At 41.4% G+C, this 19,917-nt stretch overlaps 1 protein-coding gene across 1 annotated transcript in view; it reads left to right on the top strand.

Annotated features, from left to right (window-relative positions):
• Positions 1-18,610, top strand: part of Acbd3 (acyl-CoA binding domain containing 3) — a 35,934-nt gene extending 17,324 nt beyond the window's left edge. Inside the window, exons 4-8 of the mRNA XM_036202339.1 lie at positions 1,657-1,815; positions 3,814-3,988; positions 11,556-11,742; positions 13,132-13,416; positions 16,552-18,610. Coding sequence (XP_036058232.1) covers positions 1,657-1,815; positions 3,814-3,988; positions 11,556-11,742; positions 13,132-13,416; positions 16,552-16,763 — 1,018 coding nt within the window. The 3' untranslated portion in view covers positions 16,764-18,610. The remainder of the gene's footprint in view (positions 1-1,656; positions 1,816-3,813; positions 3,989-11,555; positions 11,743-13,131; positions 13,417-16,551) is intronic.
• Positions 18,611-19,917: the final 1,307 nt, after the last annotated feature.

Below are 19,917 nucleotides of genomic sequence, written 5' to 3'. Positions count from 1 at the left end.
CCCCCTACCCCTGTTATTTTGAGGGTTTTGTTGTTGTTGTTTTGTTTTATTTTTTTAACAACTTTGATCATCTGAGTGTCTTTGGTAATGAAATCAGTACAGAAAAGATAAATGCTGGTGTTCCTTAGATTGATATACTTTAGAAATAGCTGGGCCTCTGATTTCCTACTTACCCTAGGTTAGAAATAACCATTAGGGGGCTGGAGAGATGGTTCAGTGGTCAAGAGCATTGACTGCTCTTCCAGAGGTCCTGGGTTCGATTCCCAGCACCCATGTGGAGGAGACTGACAACTATCTATAACTCCAGTTCCACCCTCTCTTGGTGTCTGTGAGTGCCAGGCACATATGTGGTTCGCCTGGATATACATATAAGCAAAATACATAAAATAAAAAGTCAAAAGTAAACTTAAAAAATTAAAAGAAAAATAGCCTGAGAATGAGTGAATTATAAAAGTGCTGTGCTGGATGGCACATGCTCTGTAATTCTGGTATTTGGAAGGCAGAGGCAGAAGATTACTCAAAATTCAAGACCAGTCTGGTCTGCAGAGCAAGTTCCAAACCTGGAGGTTTACATCATGACACCTTGCCTGAAACAAACCCTGTAATAAATTATATTTCATAGATAAGTAATCAAAGTAAGATGTTTTATACTGCAATGAAAATATTTGAGTTTTGGGTTTTTTTTTTTTTAATTTTATTTATTTTATGCATATGTGTATTTTGCCTGCATTGTCTTTGTGTGTGCAGTATCCTCAGAAGCCAGAAAACAGTATTGGATCACCTGGGACTGGAGTTAAAGATGGTTGTGAGCCATCGTGTGGATGCTGGGAACTGGGTTCTGGTCTCTTAAAACAGCAGTATATGCTCTTAACTGCAGAGCCATCTCTCTAGCCCACCCTGCCCCATCTCTTTTTATTGTTTTTTATTTATTTTTCTTTCTTTTTTTTTCAAAGCAGGGTTTCTAAGCTGTGTGTAGCTTTTGTTGTCCTAGAACTCACTCTGTAGACAAGCTGGGCTCAAACTCAGAGATTGCCTTTCTCTGCCTCCCAAGCTCTAGGATTAAAGGCACCACGGCCCAATCTCATTTTTAAAGGGGTTTCACTATGTATCTCTGGTTAGCTTAGAACAAAGAGATGTGCTTACCTCTGCCTCCCCATGTCAGAGCCACCATGCCGGACTAAGACTTGATAATTAATGAAAATGAAATAACATAGAGTTGATTTATATATTAGAGTACATTGTTGAATCAGATGTAATGTCTTTGTAAGTTGCCTTTTTTGATTCTTGCTTGCTTTTATTTATTTTGTCATTAAAGACTATGAAAGCACCCATCTAATTTTTTTTTTTTTTTTTTTTTTTTTTTTGGGCAGAGCTGAGGACTGAACCCAGGGCCTTGTGCTTGCTAGGCAAGCGCTCTACCATTGAGCTAAATCCCCAGCCCCTAATAATTATTCGTGATATACTTATGTATGTCGTGAGGTTGACTCCATATTTTAAGTTTCTACTATATGGAAGTTTATGTGTTTGAACTTTTGACAGATTGCTATTCTCTGAAAAGATTTTTGTCTTATTTTCCCCTGGAAGTGAAATCTAAGTGATTTAAAAATAAGATTGACTGTGCAGAGTTCATTTTTCTCTTTGCTCTGTACCTTGTAGAAAAGCGGAGGAGGAGCGCAGGCAGCGGGAAGAGGAAGAGCGAGAGCGTCTGCAGAAGGAGGAAGAGAGACGGAAGCGGGAAGAGGAGGAGAGGCTTCGACGGGAGGAAGAGGAGAGGAGGCGGATAGAGGAGGAGAGGCTTCGGCTGGAGCAGCAGAAGTGAGTCGTGTCTTAGAGCGCTCCTGTGACCATGTGCCTGAGAGAGAGCCCGTCAGCTCCTTTTCTTTTCCTTTTGGTTTTTCCAGGCAGGGTTCTCCGTGTAGTTTTGGTGCCTGTCCTGGATCTCGCTCTGTAGCCCAGGCTGGCCTCGAACTCACAGAGATCCGCCTGGCTCTGCCTCCCGAATGCTGGGATTAAAGGTGCTCGCCACCAGTGCCTGACTACTCCTTTTCATTTTTAACAGTGACTTTTGTTTTTGACCAAAGAATAATGTGTTGAAGAAATGTGGGGTTAGCTTGTAAAACCTGAAGACTAGAAGCAATGATTGCGTTGCTTAGTCGCTCTGTCTTGAGTCCGATGTCCTAAGTTCCCAGGACCGCTTGTCTTCTTAGTCATCTCTCTGCTCACTGCTCTCTACAGTTTCTGTTCTTCGTCTTTACAAGGCTGTCTTACCTGGGAATTGTGTCATTTATTTTTTGTGTATCTGAGAGGCTGGCTAGAATCTGAGGCCCAGGTAAACATTGTGAGGATTTAGAGCCTGGCTAACCCATGTATACCAGATAGCCATTCCCAGCTCCAGTACAGGATATAGGAGCTGAAGTTTCTTTATTCATCAAAGGCCGAAAGCAGCTGTCTCAGAAAGGCCTGGCTTTCACAGGACAGCTGTAAACACAAAGAGGTGAACACAGAAAGGAGTTCTGGGGTCCAGGGATGGCATGGCAGCAAGGTAAGCCAGAACCGTTGAGGTACATTGAGTTCTCCTCACTGGTTCAGCTAGTTTCTCGAAGACCTGCAGTGTAGCTAGCCTCAAAGGGATCCATGGCCTCATTCTACTTCAGAGTGAGGTTTTTAATGCTGTTCTCTTTTGGATTTGGAGTTGAACACCTAAGGTGGCCCAGTGTTGTGCATTAGTCAGTGTCTGAAGTTTTTGCTTTATTTATCTGTTTATTTCTTTTTGTTGTTGTTGTTTTGTTTTGTTTTGTTTTGTTTTGTTTTTTGAGACAGAGTTTCTCTGTAGCTTTAGAGCCTGTCCTGGACTAGCTCTGTAGACCAGGCTGGCCTCGAACTCACAGAGATCCACCTGCCTCTGCCTCCTGAGTGCTGGGATTACAGGCGTGTGCCACCACCGCCCAGCTATTTCTTAATAAATAGACTTGAAGTCTTTGGTAAGTGGTCACATAACGGTTTTGAAACATGTAATTTTCTCTAAAAGAAAATAAAAAGAATTGTAATAATTCAGTAGAAACTGGTGTTCTCCAAACAAGGTGCAGCAGTATATAGCTTTGATCCTAGCACTTGAGAGGCTGAGTTGGGGCCAGCCTGGGCTTTATATAATATACCTCATGGAGAAAGGGAGGGAGGAAGAGAGAGATCACTAAACCAAGCAGCATACCCTGATCTTATTATCTTCAGTATTTCTTAAAGGCACCTTTAAGTCCAGTGCCTATAACATCAATTAGCTGGTCTCCTGCTTTGTGCTATTCTGGGCTGTTTAGGTAGAGAAACCATAGCCAAAGTCAAACACCCATTTGTGCCCAAATGGCAGTCTATCATCTTACAACACCGTGGTGAATGGGTATAGTTTCTGGGGCCAGACCAGCTAGATTTGAGTCCTGGCTCTTGAATCTGGCTGCAGTCAAATCTTGGGCAATTGCTAAACAACCTCACAGTGTCATCAGAGACTAAGTGAGTTGGTACGTATAAATGCTTTAAACACTTTGGGGCACATCAAAAGAGCACAGTAAGTGTTACTAATTAATGATGATGTTGATGGTGGTGATGTGCTTAGTATTCTGTATTCCAACTTTTCTTGAAAAACCTAAGTAAAAAATTAGAGGTCAGTTTTTTCCTTAAATATTCTGGGCCTGGAACACATGGTTTTTGTTAAACTTAGTTTAGTAATTTTAAGTTATAAACTATAAGAATGAACAGGACATTTTATTTTGTTATGAACAGTCTCCTGTCGTTAGACTGGCATGTATTTATTAATGTTTTTAGGCAGCAGATAATGGCAGCTTTAAACTCGCAGACTGCCGTGCAATTCCAGCAGTACGCAGCCCAGCAGTATCCAGGGAACTACGAACAGCAGCAGATTCTCATCCGCCAGCTGCAGGAGCAGCACTATCAGCAGTACATGCAACAGTTGTATCAAGTTCAGCTTGCACAGCAACAGGTATGACAGCAGCTTTAGAGAAGGTGGTGTGTTTCCACGGAACCCAGTTTCTTTGCTAACAGTTGCAGATGAATTTTGCATCAGCTAGCCTCTAAGGTGTAAAGTAACTCTTTAGCTGATCTTGTAGCCAGTCTGTTAGCATTGTACTAGCAGTTACAAGAGAAAATACAGGCTCTTGACCTCAGAGAATGTACCTTTATATTATAATGATTTTTATGTGTATATTGTTGTGTGGGAAAGTCTAGTGTCATAACAGTGAGTCTGGTGTGGATTAATAGTGCCCTGTGATTATGAGGTCATAGGCTGGTTCCTTCCTCAAAGCTGGGCCCGATCCATTATAACTCATGACACATATACTCCTTCTCTAGCATCCTGTTCCTAAATGTTTGCTTCAGCATTTAGATAGTTTGTACTGGAGAGATGGCTCAGCTGTTAAAGGCTAGGCTCACAACCAAAAATACAGAAGGCAGTTTAAGTGAAAGACATGGTACTTGGATTCTGTCCTGATTCTGCCATTATCGTTTGATTTTCTGACATGCTGCTGTTGCTATGATTACCTGCTTTTTCTCAAGTTCTGTGAAACTGAGACACAAGATCAAGGTCCTGACCTCCAGGATTATAAAAGGGAGAGAAGATAATAGCTAGGCCTGGTGGGTGTAAACCTGTAATACCAACTGCCCAGGTGGCTGAGAGTTCAGACTAGTCTGGGCAGCTTTAGAAGGACTCTGTCTCCAAGTGGAAAAGGGAAAGAGGTGGAGGAGGGGTGTAGAAAGGTCAATTAATTGATCTATAAATGCTTACCATATTGGGCTGTGAGACTTTCTGACAAAGTCAGCATACATACATTATTCATTACACAATAAAAGTATTTTTTAGAAAGGTAGAACATTTTTAAATGAAATAACTTCTCTCCCCTAGTTTTAGAAATCAGTGAGATGTTAAAAAGCCTATAGGTTCTATATAACCCAGGAGAGGATCAGAAAGATACTAAACCACAGTCTAATAACATCATTTTTAGAGATGCTTTGCCGCCTTCGATAGCCTGTTTCTGCTTTAGTATTTCACCCTCCCCCACTCGTGGCTAGCTAATAGGCAGTGAGATGATAGGATTGCTGTTATATATTCATGTTCACAGACTGCCATCACTCTACGAGGAAGAAGCCATTCTGGCAGGATAAACCCAAGCAATGGAATTGGAGGTCTCAGAATTAGTGTGACCAAACACTAATTGGTTGCGTCTAGGAATAGACAGGTACTGTAGTAGCTGCCTGAGAACCAGCCTTGCGGTTTCATTAGCACTCAAGTTCTTTTTCTAGTTACTCATGAATTTTACCTAAGAGGAAGAGAGAAAGAACTTTACTACTCTAAAGTGGTAGCTTTTATGAACTGCTCTGCTGTGTTGTTGCTGTCCCTTTCTGCTTTTGTATTTCAGGCAGGATTTTGTGTAGCTGAGGCTGAAACTCAAAAACCTTCACTCCCAGGTGCTGGGATTACAAAGCATGCACTACCAAACCTAGATCTTCCTGTCCTTTTGAAAACTTCTCCCAGAGCAGGGGGGGGGGGGGGGGCTACGGCTACATGAATAATTACAGCTGCTATATCTATTAGATAAACATTCTGGGCCGTGGGATCTAGAGAAGGGAGTTCATTGATTTTACTGTAGAGTTTCCAGAAATGATTAGCTCCAAGACTCCTCCTCCACCATCCTGTAATATTTTGAATGTACTGACTTGTTTTGGTTGTATGTATTTTTCTAATAGTTGGTGGTTTGGTTTTGTTTTGTTTTTTTAACTAACCTTGCAAGTGATTTAGAATCTAAGCCTTAGAGTATATTTTAAAATCTGTGTTGGGCAATGGTGGCTCACACCTTTAATCCCAGCACTCGGGAGGCAGAGCCAGATGGAACTCTGTGAGTTCAAGGCCAGCCTGGTCTATAGAGGGAGATCCAGGACAGGCACCAAAACACAGAAAAACCCTGTCTCGGGGAAAAAAAATTAAAAAAATAAAAACTTGTGTTTTGACTGGGTGATTATGTCACACACCTTTAATCCCAACACTCAGGAGGAGGCAGAGGCAAGTGGATTTCCTTGAGTTTGAGGCTAGCTGATCTACGAATGAGTCCTAAGACAGCCAGGGATACACAGAGAAACTCTGTCTTGAAAAACAAACACACGAAAGATACCATGTTTTATATAGCAGCAAAGAGGGGTGTTTTTCTTTTAGAAATGACTTCTTACGTGATTACATGTACAGATAGGCCAGCATACATGTCTCTCTTGGTAATCCTGTAAACATACTTATGATTTCATGTTTTTGTTAAAAGAGTAATATCAGTCCTTGGCTCCTGGCAGATGCCAAGTTTTTAAAAAGTACTTATGCTTTCAACTGCATTGCTCTGGCCTTGACCTGACTAGGGCTATGGGGAATGAAGAAGTGACCCACATAAGTAACATTGAGCTGGGATTGAGCGTTACACACTCAGATGGAGAGGCTCCAAGCAGCAGCGTAGAAAGTCACTGCATTTACTGTACACAACAAAATCAGCACCACAGTCATTCAGGACTTTATCTGCTCCCCGCATACATTCCCAAATGCCAATGACTAGTTGTATGGGTAAATTTTATATTTTCATAGTGCAAAATTCCATAGCAGTAATAACAAAACACACTTATTTGTGACCCTTGTAGATAGGCCTTACAAAATGAGTATTGAGAGGCCAGACATGGTGATGCCTGTCTTTAAACCCAGCACTCAAGAGGCAAAGGCAGGTGGGTCTCTTGAGTTTCAGGCCAGCCAAGATTGCATAGTGGGACCTGCCTTTTTATTTAATGAAAAAAACTTTTTTTTGTTTTGGTTTTTTTTTTAGTCAGGGTTTCTTTGTGTAGCCCTGGCTCTCCTGGAACTAGTTCTGTATACCAGGCTGACCTCGAACTCAGAGAGATCACCTATCTGCCTCCAGAGATCTAGGATTAAAGGTGTGAGCCACTACTCACTACCCAGCCCTACCCACCCCCCCTTTTTTTAAAAGATTTATTTTTTATTATGTATACAGTGTTCTGTCTGCACATATCCCCGCAGGCCGGAAGAGGGCACCAGATCTCATTACAGATGGTTGTGAGCCACCATGTGGTTGCTGGGAATTGAATCAGGACCTTTGGAAGAGCAAGCAGTATTCTTAACCTCTGAGCCATCTCTCCAGACCGCCCCCCCCTTTTTTTTTTATAAAGGAAAGGGTAGACTTGTTTTTTCTTAAAGCACATATTATACAATGATTTATATATGGTTTAAAAGTAGACAAAGCATATCTACAGCTATTAAATCTGAAAATACTGTTCGAGATGGTGTCTAGAGGAAGGAACTAGAGAGGATTCTGGGGTTTAAATAATTTCTTGTTCTAGGTGATGGTTACATAGATATATTTGATATATGAAAATTGATTAAGCTGTATAATTATGATTTGCACACCTCTAGTTGAAATTGGGTCTCATATAGCCTAGGCTTGCCTCAAATTTACTGTGCATCCAAGACTGACATTGAACATCTTATCTTCCTGCCTCCATCTCTGGAGTACTGGGCTTTCAGGCTTAGGTCAGCACACAGTGTTGGGGAGTGAGTGCTGGACTGCATGCACAGGCTGTCTCTGTACATCTTTCTGTGTGGATTTGTGATGGATTCCAGAAGTTAATAGAGGTTATAGAAATGGCTCACTGGATGACAGCATGTACTGATTTTGTAGTTCCCAGTTCCTAGATCAGGAGGCTCACAAACTGCCTGTAACTCCAGATCCAGGGGACCCAACACCCTCTCTTGGACCTCTGCAGGCATCCATACTACGTGTACATACCCACATACATACATACATACATACAGTTAAAATGAAAATGAAATACGCCTTTTTTTTTTTTTTTTTCTGAGACAGGTTTCTCTGTGTAGCTTTGCATCTTTCCTGGAACTCACTTGGTAGCCCAGGCTGGCCTCAAACTCACAGGGATCCACCTGACTCTGCCTCCAAGTGCTGGGATTAAAGGCGTGTGCCACCACCGCCCGGCAAATACACCTTTTTTTAAAAGACAAAAATTACTTAATAGGGTTATTGTTTGCTTTGTTTTGTTTTTTAGATAGTGTTTCTCTGCATAGCTCCGGCTCTTCTTGAACTCACTTTGTAAACCAGGCTGGCCTGGAACTCGGAAATCTACCTACTCTGCTTTCCCAGTGCTGGGATTAAAGGTGTACATCACCATACCATGCTGACTTAATAGGTTTTTGTTGTTTTTTCTGTTGTTGTTGTTTTTGTTTTTCAAGACAGAGTTTTCTGTGTAGCATCTCTGGCTGTCCTGGAACTCGCTCTGTAGACCAGGCTGGCCTTGAACTAGTTTTAAAGTAGCTTGATAGCTGCTCCCATCTTGATTTGGAAATATCCTCAAATAGGTGTACTTTGGGTTAAAGGTGTTTTTAACTCTCCCCCTTTTATTGTTTGTTTTTGTTTTTTTGAGACAGGGTTTCTCGTTGTAGCCTTAGCCATCCTAGAACTCACTTTGTATCCCAGGCTGGCCTCAAACTCACAGAGATGCACCTACCACTGCCTCCTGAGTGCTGGGATTAAAGGTGTGTGCCACCACACCCAACTAACGCTACCATTTGACTCAGGACATTTTTAAAAACGTTACTTATTTTATCTGTGTGTATAAAGGAGACAGAGAAGAACCTGCCGGAGCCAATTTTCTCTTTCCATCATGTGGGTTGGTTCCAGAGATCAAATTTAGGTCAGCCAGCTTGACAGCAAGCACCCTTATTTGTTACCCTAGATCCATGTCTCCTGTTGTGATAAAACACCCTGACAAGGTTAATTTAGGAGAGAAGGGGTTTATTTTAGCTCACAATTTTAGGTTACAGTCCATCTCTTTGGGAAAGTCACAGTGGCCAGCAGGAGCTTGAGACAGCTGCTCACATCACCTCCACAGTTAAGAGCAGAGAGCAGTGAGTTCGCAGATGTTGCTTTCAGGCCCCAGAAATGGCTCAGTGGTTAAGAGCATTGGCTGCTCTTCCAGAGGTCTTGAGTTTAATTCCCAGCAACCACTTGGTGGCTTACAGCCATCTATAATGAGATCTGGTGCCCTCTTCTGGCATACAGATGTACATGCAGATAGAGCACCTTATACATAAAATAATAAATTAATCTAAAAAAAAAAAAGATAGTGCTTTTAGCTGGGTTTTTCCACTCACACAGTTCAAGATCCCTTGCTTGGGGAGTAGTGCAGCCCACAATGCACTGGGTCACATCAATTGATAAAATAAAGATAGCCTCTCACAAATATTTCCACTGGCCAATCCAATATAAACAGTGTTTCATTGAGACCTCCTTCCTAACAGATTCTAGATTTTATCAGGTTGGCAAAACTAACTTGTATGGTAAGTCATCTTACCAGCCCTCAGGAAATCTTTTTTTCTGGAAGATTTATTTATGTGTATGGGTGTTTTACCTGAATGTATATTTATGTATGTGTACGTACCTGGTTCCTGCATACACCAGAAGAGGTCATCAGAACCCTGGAACTAAGTTGTGGATGGTTGTGAGCCATCCTGTGAATGCTGGGAGCTGAACCTGAGTCTTTTGTAAGAATAGTTAGTGCTATTAGCCACCAAACCACCTCTCCAGCTCTTACAATCTAAATACATACTGGTTTGATAGTGTACATGCTGAGGAATGACTGCAGGAGGTGTCCTGTCTTTGTTTCCCATAAGTAAGCCATTTTATTTAAGTACAGAAAACTTTATGTGTAATAAACTGTAATTTATGACATAAAATAATCTTGAGTTTGAGCCAAGGTGTATCAGGCAGCTTTCATTGGTATTGTATGTCAGGACAGCCATGGGCAAAGTGTATGTGTTTTGTGTTGAGAACCGAGGCAGTGTGGAAGTTACCTTGATGAAGCAGAGTTGAATGCTGCTGGAAACACCTCAGATTTATTATGCTTTGATTTTGAATGAATTTGTAGTCCTGTGCATTCGGAAACCCTGTACTGTTGCCAGATTTTTGGTGGACGCCCCCCAACATTCAGTTATGGATTTGTAGCGCAGTTTAAAAAGCTGGGTGCTAGGCAAGGGCTGTAGCGCTGAGAGCTCTATTCCCAGCCTCTTATTCTCTGAGACAGGGTCTCACTAAGTAGCCCTGGTTGGCATAGAACTCATTCGGTATCTCAGCCTGTTCTTGTACTTGCAATCTTCCTGCCTCAGCCTTCTGACTGTCTGGAGTTCCTGGCCCATGCCAGTGAACCTCACAAACTTCTGTTCTTTGTACTTCCTCTTTTCTGCCTTGATATGTAGATCAGTCTAGCTTCAAGCTCAAGATCTGCTGCCTCAGGCTCCTGTGTGCTGGGATTGTGGGCATTTACCATTGTACTCAGCCCAGTATAAAATGTTAAACAAGGAGATACTTTGACCTCTAATTTCATTATTGTAACCCTTAGATTTTAGATCAGTGGGCTTTTGTTTTTTTTTACAGTATGATTGATAGTTTTGTCAAATTTTAGTTAGGGCCTGAGGGTATGATTCAGTAGATGAGCACCTGCTAAGGCTAATATTAGGCTCTGGGTTTGGTCTCTAACACCCTAAAACCTAAATTAAAAAAAAAATTTTTTAATTTGTGATCATCTTTCTTTCTGTGAATATTTATTTCTATATGAGGGTTTGGTTTGTTACTTTAGACATCTGTTGTATTCACTAATCACAGCTTCTGTTTTTGTGAATCTTCTGTGGCCATTTGTTTCTTTGAAGTGTAATTTTCTTAATTTTAATTTTCAGCAGTTGAAGGTGGGGGGGGGGGTTCAAGTGGTTTTTTTTCCCCCCACTCCAGCCTCTGAGTGGTGTGCTGGGTACAAGCATGCTGAGCATATCTAGTTTTGTAGTTTGAAAGACAGGGTTTCAATTGTATCCCTTGTTGGGCTGACCAGACTAGCCTCAAACTCACAGAGGTCTGTCTCACTCTGGCTCCTGAGTGCTGGGATTAATGGAGTGTGCCATCATACTCTGCATATAGTTGAATTTTATTTTATTTTATTTTGGGTTTTTTTTTTTTTTTTTCGAGACAGGGTTTCTCTGTGTAGCTTTGCGCCTTTCCTGGAACTCACTCTGTAGCCCAGGCTGGCCTCGAACTCACAAAGATCCACCTGCCTCTGCCTCCCGAGTGCTAGGATTAAAGGCGTGCGCCACCACTGCCCGGCATAGTTGAATTTTATTAAAAAATAAATAAACATTTTCTTCTCAGTTTTAAGAATATATATCACTGCTGGCCATGGTGGCACATGCCCTTAATCTCAACACTTGGGAGGCAGCGGCATGTCATACTTAATTTTGCCTTTAGTAATTTTATCTGAGATTGATAGTTTAATCATGTTTAGCTATCATTTGGTATTATAGTAATATTTATTACAGAAATGATAAAAACTGGCAAAAGTTGATGAAGTTTATTAGGATGCTTTAGTGTAGAGCAAATACATGCTGTCAGACTTCACTCCTAGGTGCGTGTTAGCCTTTCTGATGAGCATCTTAACTGTCTCTCAATTTGTAGGCAGCGTTGCAGAAGCAGCAGGAAGTAGTAGTGGCTGGGGCTTCCCTGCCTACATCCTCACAAGTGAATGCAGCTGGGGCCAGCGATGCGACATCAGTTAATGGACAGGCCAAAACCCACACTGCCAGTTCTGAAAAGGAAAGTGAGCCAGAAGTGGCAGAAGAAGCCTTAGAAAATGGACCAAAAGGTAGAGTTTAGCATATGTGTTTGTCCATCCAGATACCATTCTGTAGACCTCATGAAAATCGGGAATCAGGAAGACAAGCTGACCAGCTTTTGAGAGCACTTAGGTGTGTGAGAGTCCAACATACTTCTACTCTTTGAATCTGATGCTTCTGTTAACATAGCATACACAAAGCCCTGGGTTCAGTTTGAAGCACCACTGGGTGTGGTGGTATGTGCCTGTTATCCTGACAGAAATGTGTTACTTTAGACATCTGTCATAGTCATCAATTACAGCTTCTATTTTTGTGAAATATTCTGTGACCATTTGTTTCTTTGAAGTATAATTTTCCTGATTTAATTTTAGGCGGGGTGGGGGGGGGGGGGGTGTGAAGTGGTTTTTGTTGTTTTGTTTCTTCACTTCAGCCTCTGAGTGCCATGCTGGATATAAGCACACTCAGAACAAGGAAGGTTCCTGAAACCCATTCTGCTCTTCCTTGACTTTTTAAAGCAAGTAACAGAGAAATAGCTTCAGAAAAAGACCTTCTTTAGTCCTACCAAGAGTCTTGTGTATGTGTGCACACAAAGAGGTCAGAAGAGAACTTCCAGATTTTGTTCTCTCCCTCTACCAAGTGGATTCTGATGAATAACCAAGCAATCAAGCTTGGTGGCAAATGTCTTTACCACTGAGGCATCTCAGTGGCCCTTTTTTTGAGACAGGATCTCACTATGTAGCCCTGGCTGGCCTCCAACTCAGATCTGTCTGCCTCTGCTGCCACAGTGGGTGCTGGGACTAAAGGCCTGCGCCACCACAACTGTTCTTTTTTGAGACAGCGTAGGGTAGCCTTAAACTCATTATGTAGCTAAGATGACTTTGAACTCTGGATCTTAGTTTATGTAGTGCTAGTGATTGAACCCAGGATTTGTGAGTGCCAGGTAAACACTCGCAGTTGAACTACATCCCAGCCTCACATGTGTTTGCGAATGGGAGGAAATCTTTTTACGTCTGACTTAACTGAAAGCCGAGTGCTGCAGTACACATGCATCCTTTCCATGTGGTTCTAATACTGCCAGGATTTTCTGTCTCTCTTACTTAGCTCTTTTCAGAAAAGCCCTTAGACTCTCAGGATGCTTGGAGATTAAGACTTTATAACAGAGAGAATGAAATGAATGCAGAGTATTAGGAAAAATCACCTGTAAGATTGTGGGTTCCATTTTATTGAAGGGATATGATGACCTCTCAGTACCTGTGACCTTCTTGGATCTTATAACCTGAGGGGCTTTTCTATTCCCCTCCATCCTTGGTCTGAGCTATTTGCCATTGGTGTCAGAACGGGTAGTAGCCCTATGTAGATGTTCTCTGCAGGGTAAGAACCTTTTTTTCTTCAGCTTTTGTAAATCCTGTTGCCTTTAGAATCTCTCCCAGTGATTGCAGCTCCATCCATGTGGACAAGACCACAGATCAAAGACTTTAAAGAGAAGATTCGGCAGGATGCAGATTCTGTGATTACAGTACGCCGAGGAGAAGTAGTCACCGTTCGAGTCCCCACTCATGAAGAAGGCTCATACCTCTTTTGGGAATTTGCGACAGACAGTTATGACATTGGGTTTGGGGTTTACTTTGAATGGACAGACTCTCCCAACGCTGCTGTCAGTGTGCATGTCAGTGAGTCCAGTGACGATGAGGAGGAGGAGGAAGGTAAGGCTTTGGTCCATATTCAGTAGCTACTGAGTTATGTGTGTGATGTCTTTGTCACTTTCAACTTCCTGCTGAACACTTCATGGACAGGGATACTCTGTTCAGTAGTGGGATGTTGGCTGGAAAGGCTCTGAGAAAGGCCAGTCTCGCACGAAGAAGGCCCTGAGCGTTAATTTCTCTAAGTACCAGGACAATCTGATTGGCAATGTGTTATTTTACTACTTTCTGGGTGTTGTTTTACTTATAGCCTTGTGTATTGACAAGCTAAATATAGGAAATCATTTTGAGATTTGTCGTAGTATATTTTGTTTGTTTTTGAGACAAGATCTTGCTTTGTTGCCCAAGCAGTTCTTGAACTGGTGGACTCAACCAGCCTCTACCTCAGCATTCTTAGTAGCTGGAACCAGCAATGAAATGGCGCCAATGCTCCATTTTGAAAACATTTGAAAGAGCGTGTAAGAATTCTTGTTAACAAAGGAGTTTATTTGAAAATTGAAATAAAAGGAAAGTTTAAGGTTATAAGAAAAGAGCAGGCAAATGGATGGAACTAGAAAATATCATCCTGAGTGAGGTAACCCAAACCCAGAAGGACAAACATGGTATGTACTCACTCATAAGTGGATTCTAGATCTAAAGCAAAGAACAATCAGACTGCAGCCCACAGAACCAGGGAGGCTGTATACATAGCAGGGGGACCTTAGGATGACTGTGGCTTATAATAAGTTTTGGTTTTACTCAATTACTGAGCAAGCCTCAATGAAATATTTCACTATTAAGATAAGAATTTATACTGTATCAAGCTGCTAATAGAAAAATAAATTAATTAAAAAAAAAAAAAAGAAAAAAGCTGGTAAAAGGTAGCTGAGGTCTTTGATCTTAGCTCTCCTGTGTGTCCCTCAAAGGGAAAATGGTATTGCCTACCCATATACCATTCCTGGAACTCACTTTGTAGACCAGGTTTGCCTCAGTTTCCCTTGTGCTACACCACAGATGTGAGCCAATAGGTCTAGATCTCCTACCTTTTTTTTTTTTTTCTTAAGTTGAGTATCATTTTACATTCACAGAAAACTTTTTTTGGGGGGTGGGGGTTTCGAGACAGGGTTTCTCTGTAGTTTTGGAACCTGTCCTGGAACTCACTCCGAAGACCAGGCTGGCCTCGAACTCACAGAGATCCACCTGCCTTTGCCTCCCTCCTTACTGGGATTAAAGGTGTGCACCACCACTGTCCAGCTCACAGAAAACTTTTAAAGATGGCACAGTATCAGCATATGCCTTTCTCCCAGTTTCCCCTGTTTTTGTTGTTGGGTTTTTGTGGGGTTTTGTTTTGTTTTGGTTTCTTCAAGACAGGGTTTCTCTATGAACACCTGGCTGTCTTGGAACTCACTCTGTAGACCAGGCTGGTCTCAAAACTCAGAGATCCGCCTGCCTTTGTCTCCTGAGTGCTGGGATTAAAGGTGTGCACCACCACTGCCTGGCATTTTTAACTTCTTAAATTGAACATTGTATTTTCTTTTTTTCAAAACGTTTATTTATTCATGTGTTTAATGTATATGAGTGTCTTGTCTGCGTGTACATCTGCACATCAGAAGAGGAAATTGGATCCCATTATAGATGGTTGTGAGTTACCATGTGGTTTTTTGGGAATTGAATTCAAGACCTTTGGAAGAACAGCCAATTCTCTTAACAGCCAAACATCTCTCCAGCCCCCAATGAACCATTATTGGTAATGGTGCTGGTAAATCTATCTGTATATATTCTTTTTTTTTTTTTTTTTTTTTTTTTTTTTAGTTTTTCTGAGGTGCCACATAATATATAATTGGTCCTATTTCCTTAAATTCCTCTTGAGAGCTTTTCACACTTTTAAAATTCCTGACTGTGACCATCACATACAATTAGTAGATGTTGCCAGGATTCACTCTGCCATGTTATAAACCTAAAAGTCTTTTATCTTCTATACTGAAGTGTCCTTGACCTATTTTCCTTGAGGTTGTTTATAATTAATATCTTAGACTGAGGCAGTTTGGCATAATTATATTATTCTTACAAGCTTCTAGAAGTGTTTCTTCCCTAACTTGATATCATTGTATTCCAGAAAACTATTAACAGTGACAGTCTGTGATCAGAGCTGATTTTTGTAATCCACTTGTGTCATCTCTGTGTTAAATAGGATTAGTGGAAATGTGGTGATATTGTGTCCCCCATATATTATACACCTTAATAAACTTATGTGGGGTCAGAGAACAGAACAGCCACTAGATAGACATAGAGGCCAGAAAATGGTGGCACACACACCTTTAATTAAAGCATTCTGGAGGCAGAGATCTGTCTGGATCTCTTTCAGAGTCACACTGGAAACAGTCAGGCATCCCAGGAAGTGATGGCAGGAAACAGAAAGGTATATAAGGCTTGAAAACCCCTGAACTAGAGCTGTTAAGCTTTTAAGCTTTTGAGCAGCAGTTCAGCTGAGATCTATTCGGATGAGGACATGGAGGCTTCCAGTCTGAGTAAATGAGATCAGCTGAGGAGTTGATGAGGAGAGGTTGGCTGTGGCTGATTCTGTTTCTCTGATCTTTCAGCATTCACCCCAGTACCTGGCTTTGGGTTTGTTTTTATTAATAAGACCTTCTAACAATTCATGCTACATTTGTGGCTATCTCTGAATACCTCTCTACTGTGGTTTTTATATTAGGATATACGGAAACAATAGTCTGCCTTGGCTCCCCTCCACCATTTCTAAAATGAAGGTGGCCTCATTGTGAAAGAGATCAGCACAGCATTTTCTTTGTGTTGCATGAGCAAGATTGTTTTATAGAAGAAGTTAGGAATTGGATGGATATGGAGTGGGAAAAATAAGGCTGGGAAATGTGAGCAGTACTAACCCAAAGGGCTGGGGCACTGGTTGTTCCCACTACCGGACATTTGTCCCTGAGCTCCCAGAGTCCAGCAGCTGTGTGTAGTGGTGGTCAGGCATTGAAATGAATGACTAATACATGCCTGCTGCAGAGGTGGAGACTGGCTTAAGAGAATTCTAACAAATCATTTCTCAAAGGATGTAGTTTCATTGCTTAGTGAATAAGGTGATTCTCCTGGATCTGTCATTTGACCTGTGTCTGTTTTTTTGTCACTTCCTCATAGAAAATGTCACTTCTGAAGAGAAAGCCAAAAAGAATGCCAACAAGCCTCTGCTGGATGAGATTGTGCCAGTGTACCGGCGGGACTGTCATGAGGAGGTGTATGCAGGCAGCCACCAGTATCCAGGGAGGGGAGTCTATCTCCTCAAGTTTGACAACTCCTACTCTTTGTGGAGGTCCAAGTCAGTCTACTACAGAGTCTATTACACTAGATAAAGCCGATGTCACAGAGCCTGGAGTCCACGGCTGGGCAGAAGATGATGTGTAGTTTCTTTTGACTTTTGTGGCGCATTGGAGTCAGTGTTTACCTTCTTGATTTTGTTCTGATGGTTTATGAACTCTTGCTGGGAACCAGGATTTCCTGAGACTCTTAGCATTGATGCTCTGAGGTTAAAAGCAGTTCTGAAGACTCAGCTAGCCCTTGGGTGCTGACCAGCAGAGCCACTAGTGGATACTGGAGTTACGTGAGCTACATGTTAAATATTCAGTCTCCAAAAATAAACATCCCAGCGTTGACCCGACCTGGCTGGTGGTTAGTCCATTGCTGTCTGCTCTGTGTGTTCTGCCAGAGCCCACTGTTACAGCTCTACTTGAGAAGGCCTCTCTTGTAGTCTGCATCAGCTCTGGCTGAATGAAGCTCGACAGTTTGAAACTTAGAAACTCAAAACATCAAGGATTATAGTAGAAAAAGAAATGGCCTCAACTTGGTCTTACCTGAGTGACCCAGGTTGTTTTTGCTTTGGATACAGCTGTTTAGTTAGTTATGTTACAAAGAATTATTTTCTGAGAGAATCTTAAACTTAGAATGTTCAAACTCAGTAGATGATTGACATGTCAAGATACATAGAACACCTCAGCATCCTTCCTACCAGGTCCTCAGACTCTCAGGCCTTTTCTTCGTTTGCCATTCACACTACTGCTAACAAAACTAGTTGATTTTGTTTTGATATAGCTTTGTGAAACATCTCAAATTGAAATTATTTTCTGTAAAAAGCATACAGCCAGGAGTTTTATGAACTCAAATTGGCACCTACTGAATTAAAATATGCAAATCACTTTAATGTCATTGAGCATTTGAGGAGTACCATTGCACTAATAGAAAATCACTGCCAAGGACAGTCCAAATTTCTTTCTGTGTATTATTAGGGCACAAACTCCATGATCCCAGTTTAGAATGACAGAGAAAATTGGAAATGCATAGGCCCGTGCTTAAATGTTACAGCTTTAATCTGTATTATGACCTACTGGTGGGAAAAGGTACATCTTTGGTTTTCTTATGAAAACAAATCCACATTTATTATTTAAATTTGTGTGAGTGGTTAAGTATCCAGAGAGAGGGAGATGTAGATAGATAGTGACAGAGACAGTGCACACCTTGTTGCTTTGTCACTGAAACCAAGACTTACTTTTGATATCACAGACCACTTCCACAGGAATCCCATTGGCTGGCTGCAGTGTGCACAGTTCACTACACAAGGCTGTTTGAGGTTTTCACATGCTGCATTTCTTCAGTTTTTAATACCTGGTTTTATAGGTATTTAACTCTGTTCTCTTTTGGTTGTTAAGAAACTGGATTGTTTTCTCCTAACCAATGCTTAATCTGTGTTTTGAATTTTGATCCAGAAGTAGTCGAATGTGTATGCTGTTACATCCAGAGTATTTGTTAGGTTGTCCCGCAGCTCTTCTGTATATATAGAAACCACAGAGTTAGGATTTTTTTAATGAGAAAAAAATACTGTATTTAAAATGTAAAATAAACTTTTAAAAAGCAGGCACTAATATATATTTCTTTCAGCCTTTGATTACAGTTTTGTCCTTGCACATGTTAAGAAATTATCTTCTAAAAATATTGTTCTTGGGAGCAGTGTATGTCACTCTACATAGCCGTCTCTGTCACATGCTCAGACCTGAACAGTTTGTTCCAAACTTTTTTATCGCCTTTGGCTGTTCATTAGTACCATACAAGTGCGATTTCAAAAAGATCTTGAAAGTAATATATTTAATCAATTAAAATGTTTATCTGTAACTTGTTGATGTTTCCGTTAATACAGTTCCCTGAAGCATTTAAGTGTCTTTTTTCATTTAGACAGAATAAGGAGAAATGCCTTAGATGATCTTTTCTGTTTATCTAGTTGAAAAATACCAAACTCAGACCAGCTGGTTTTCTCTATGAGTTATAATGGATTTTAAATTGTCCAGACTTGAGGAGAAGTGTTGGTTTTTGATCCTGCAGATGACCAGGTTATAAAGTTACTTTCCAAAGCTGCGCTGTATGGCCTTTGCTGTGACGTGGGGAGATAGTCTATTTTACAGTGGCTCCTGGGGTGTGGAGCCTCTAATTGGGATGGATGATCACAGAGCCTAAGAGCACACTGGGGCAGGGGACCAGGCCTGTTGGCTTTTTGTTTTTGAATTTGGAGAGACTGGGTGAGATGATTGTCTGGGTCCCCATGCTGTGTGGCGTACCTTGAAGTCAAGCCCAAGAACGACAGGGGAACAGCACAGAGTCTCAACCGCTCATCCTAGGGAAGGAGCAGCAGCTGCCTCCGAATGGCCGCCAGTTGTCCATGGAGATCGGAAGGTGACGCTCAGCAGCCCAGACTCCCTTTGTGTCCTTCCCATGCTTTTTTTCATGCAGCCTAAAAATGTATGCCAGTATATCTGTTAGGGGTAGAGAAAATCCTAATTCATTTCTATTCACCAACTTTTAAAATGTGTATGAGTTGGTATTAGACATTAGGATGTTGCTATGTGGCCCAGGCTGGCCTCAAAATTGCTATATAACCCATGCTGCCTTGAATTTAGTCCTCCTGCTTCTGCCCCCTGAGTACTGAGATTATAGATGTGTAATACCATACCCAGCTAGTGTTAGACTTTTTAACTCGTTTATTCATGTGTATGGGTGTTTTGCCTAGATGTATGCCTGTGCACCGTGTTCACGCCTAGTTCATGCAAAGACCAGAAGAGGCATGGGACACCCTGGAACTGGAGTTACAGACAGCTGAATTACCATGTGGATGCTGGGAAATTGAACCCAGGTCCTCTGGAAGAGCGGCCAATACTCTTTTAACTGCTCAGCTTTCTCTACCTCCTGTTGACTTTTATCTTATATACTTACCCACAATCCTTAACTTTCTTGCTGAGTTGGGTGTCTGTTTTGTTTTGTTTTTGAGAGTAAATGCTTTGAATTCATCACTCCAGCAGTTTCCAAGCACTTAACCATCTCTTCCAGTTATGATAAAATGTAGGTCCACTAAACGACCTCCATTTTACAAGGTCACATGCCACTTATAAGCTGTGAATTGATTATTTGAATTATTTGATCAGGTACTTAATTTGGTACAGGAAATTAAGGGGCTGACTTTGCCAT

Source organism: Onychomys torridus, chromosome 11, assembly GCF_903995425.1.
Source record: "Onychomys torridus chromosome 11, mOncTor1.1, whole genome shotgun sequence".
Taxonomy (NCBI): Eukaryota; Metazoa; Chordata; class Mammalia; order Rodentia; family Cricetidae; genus Onychomys; species Onychomys torridus.
This window is presented reverse-complemented; position numbering and strand designations above follow the sequence as displayed.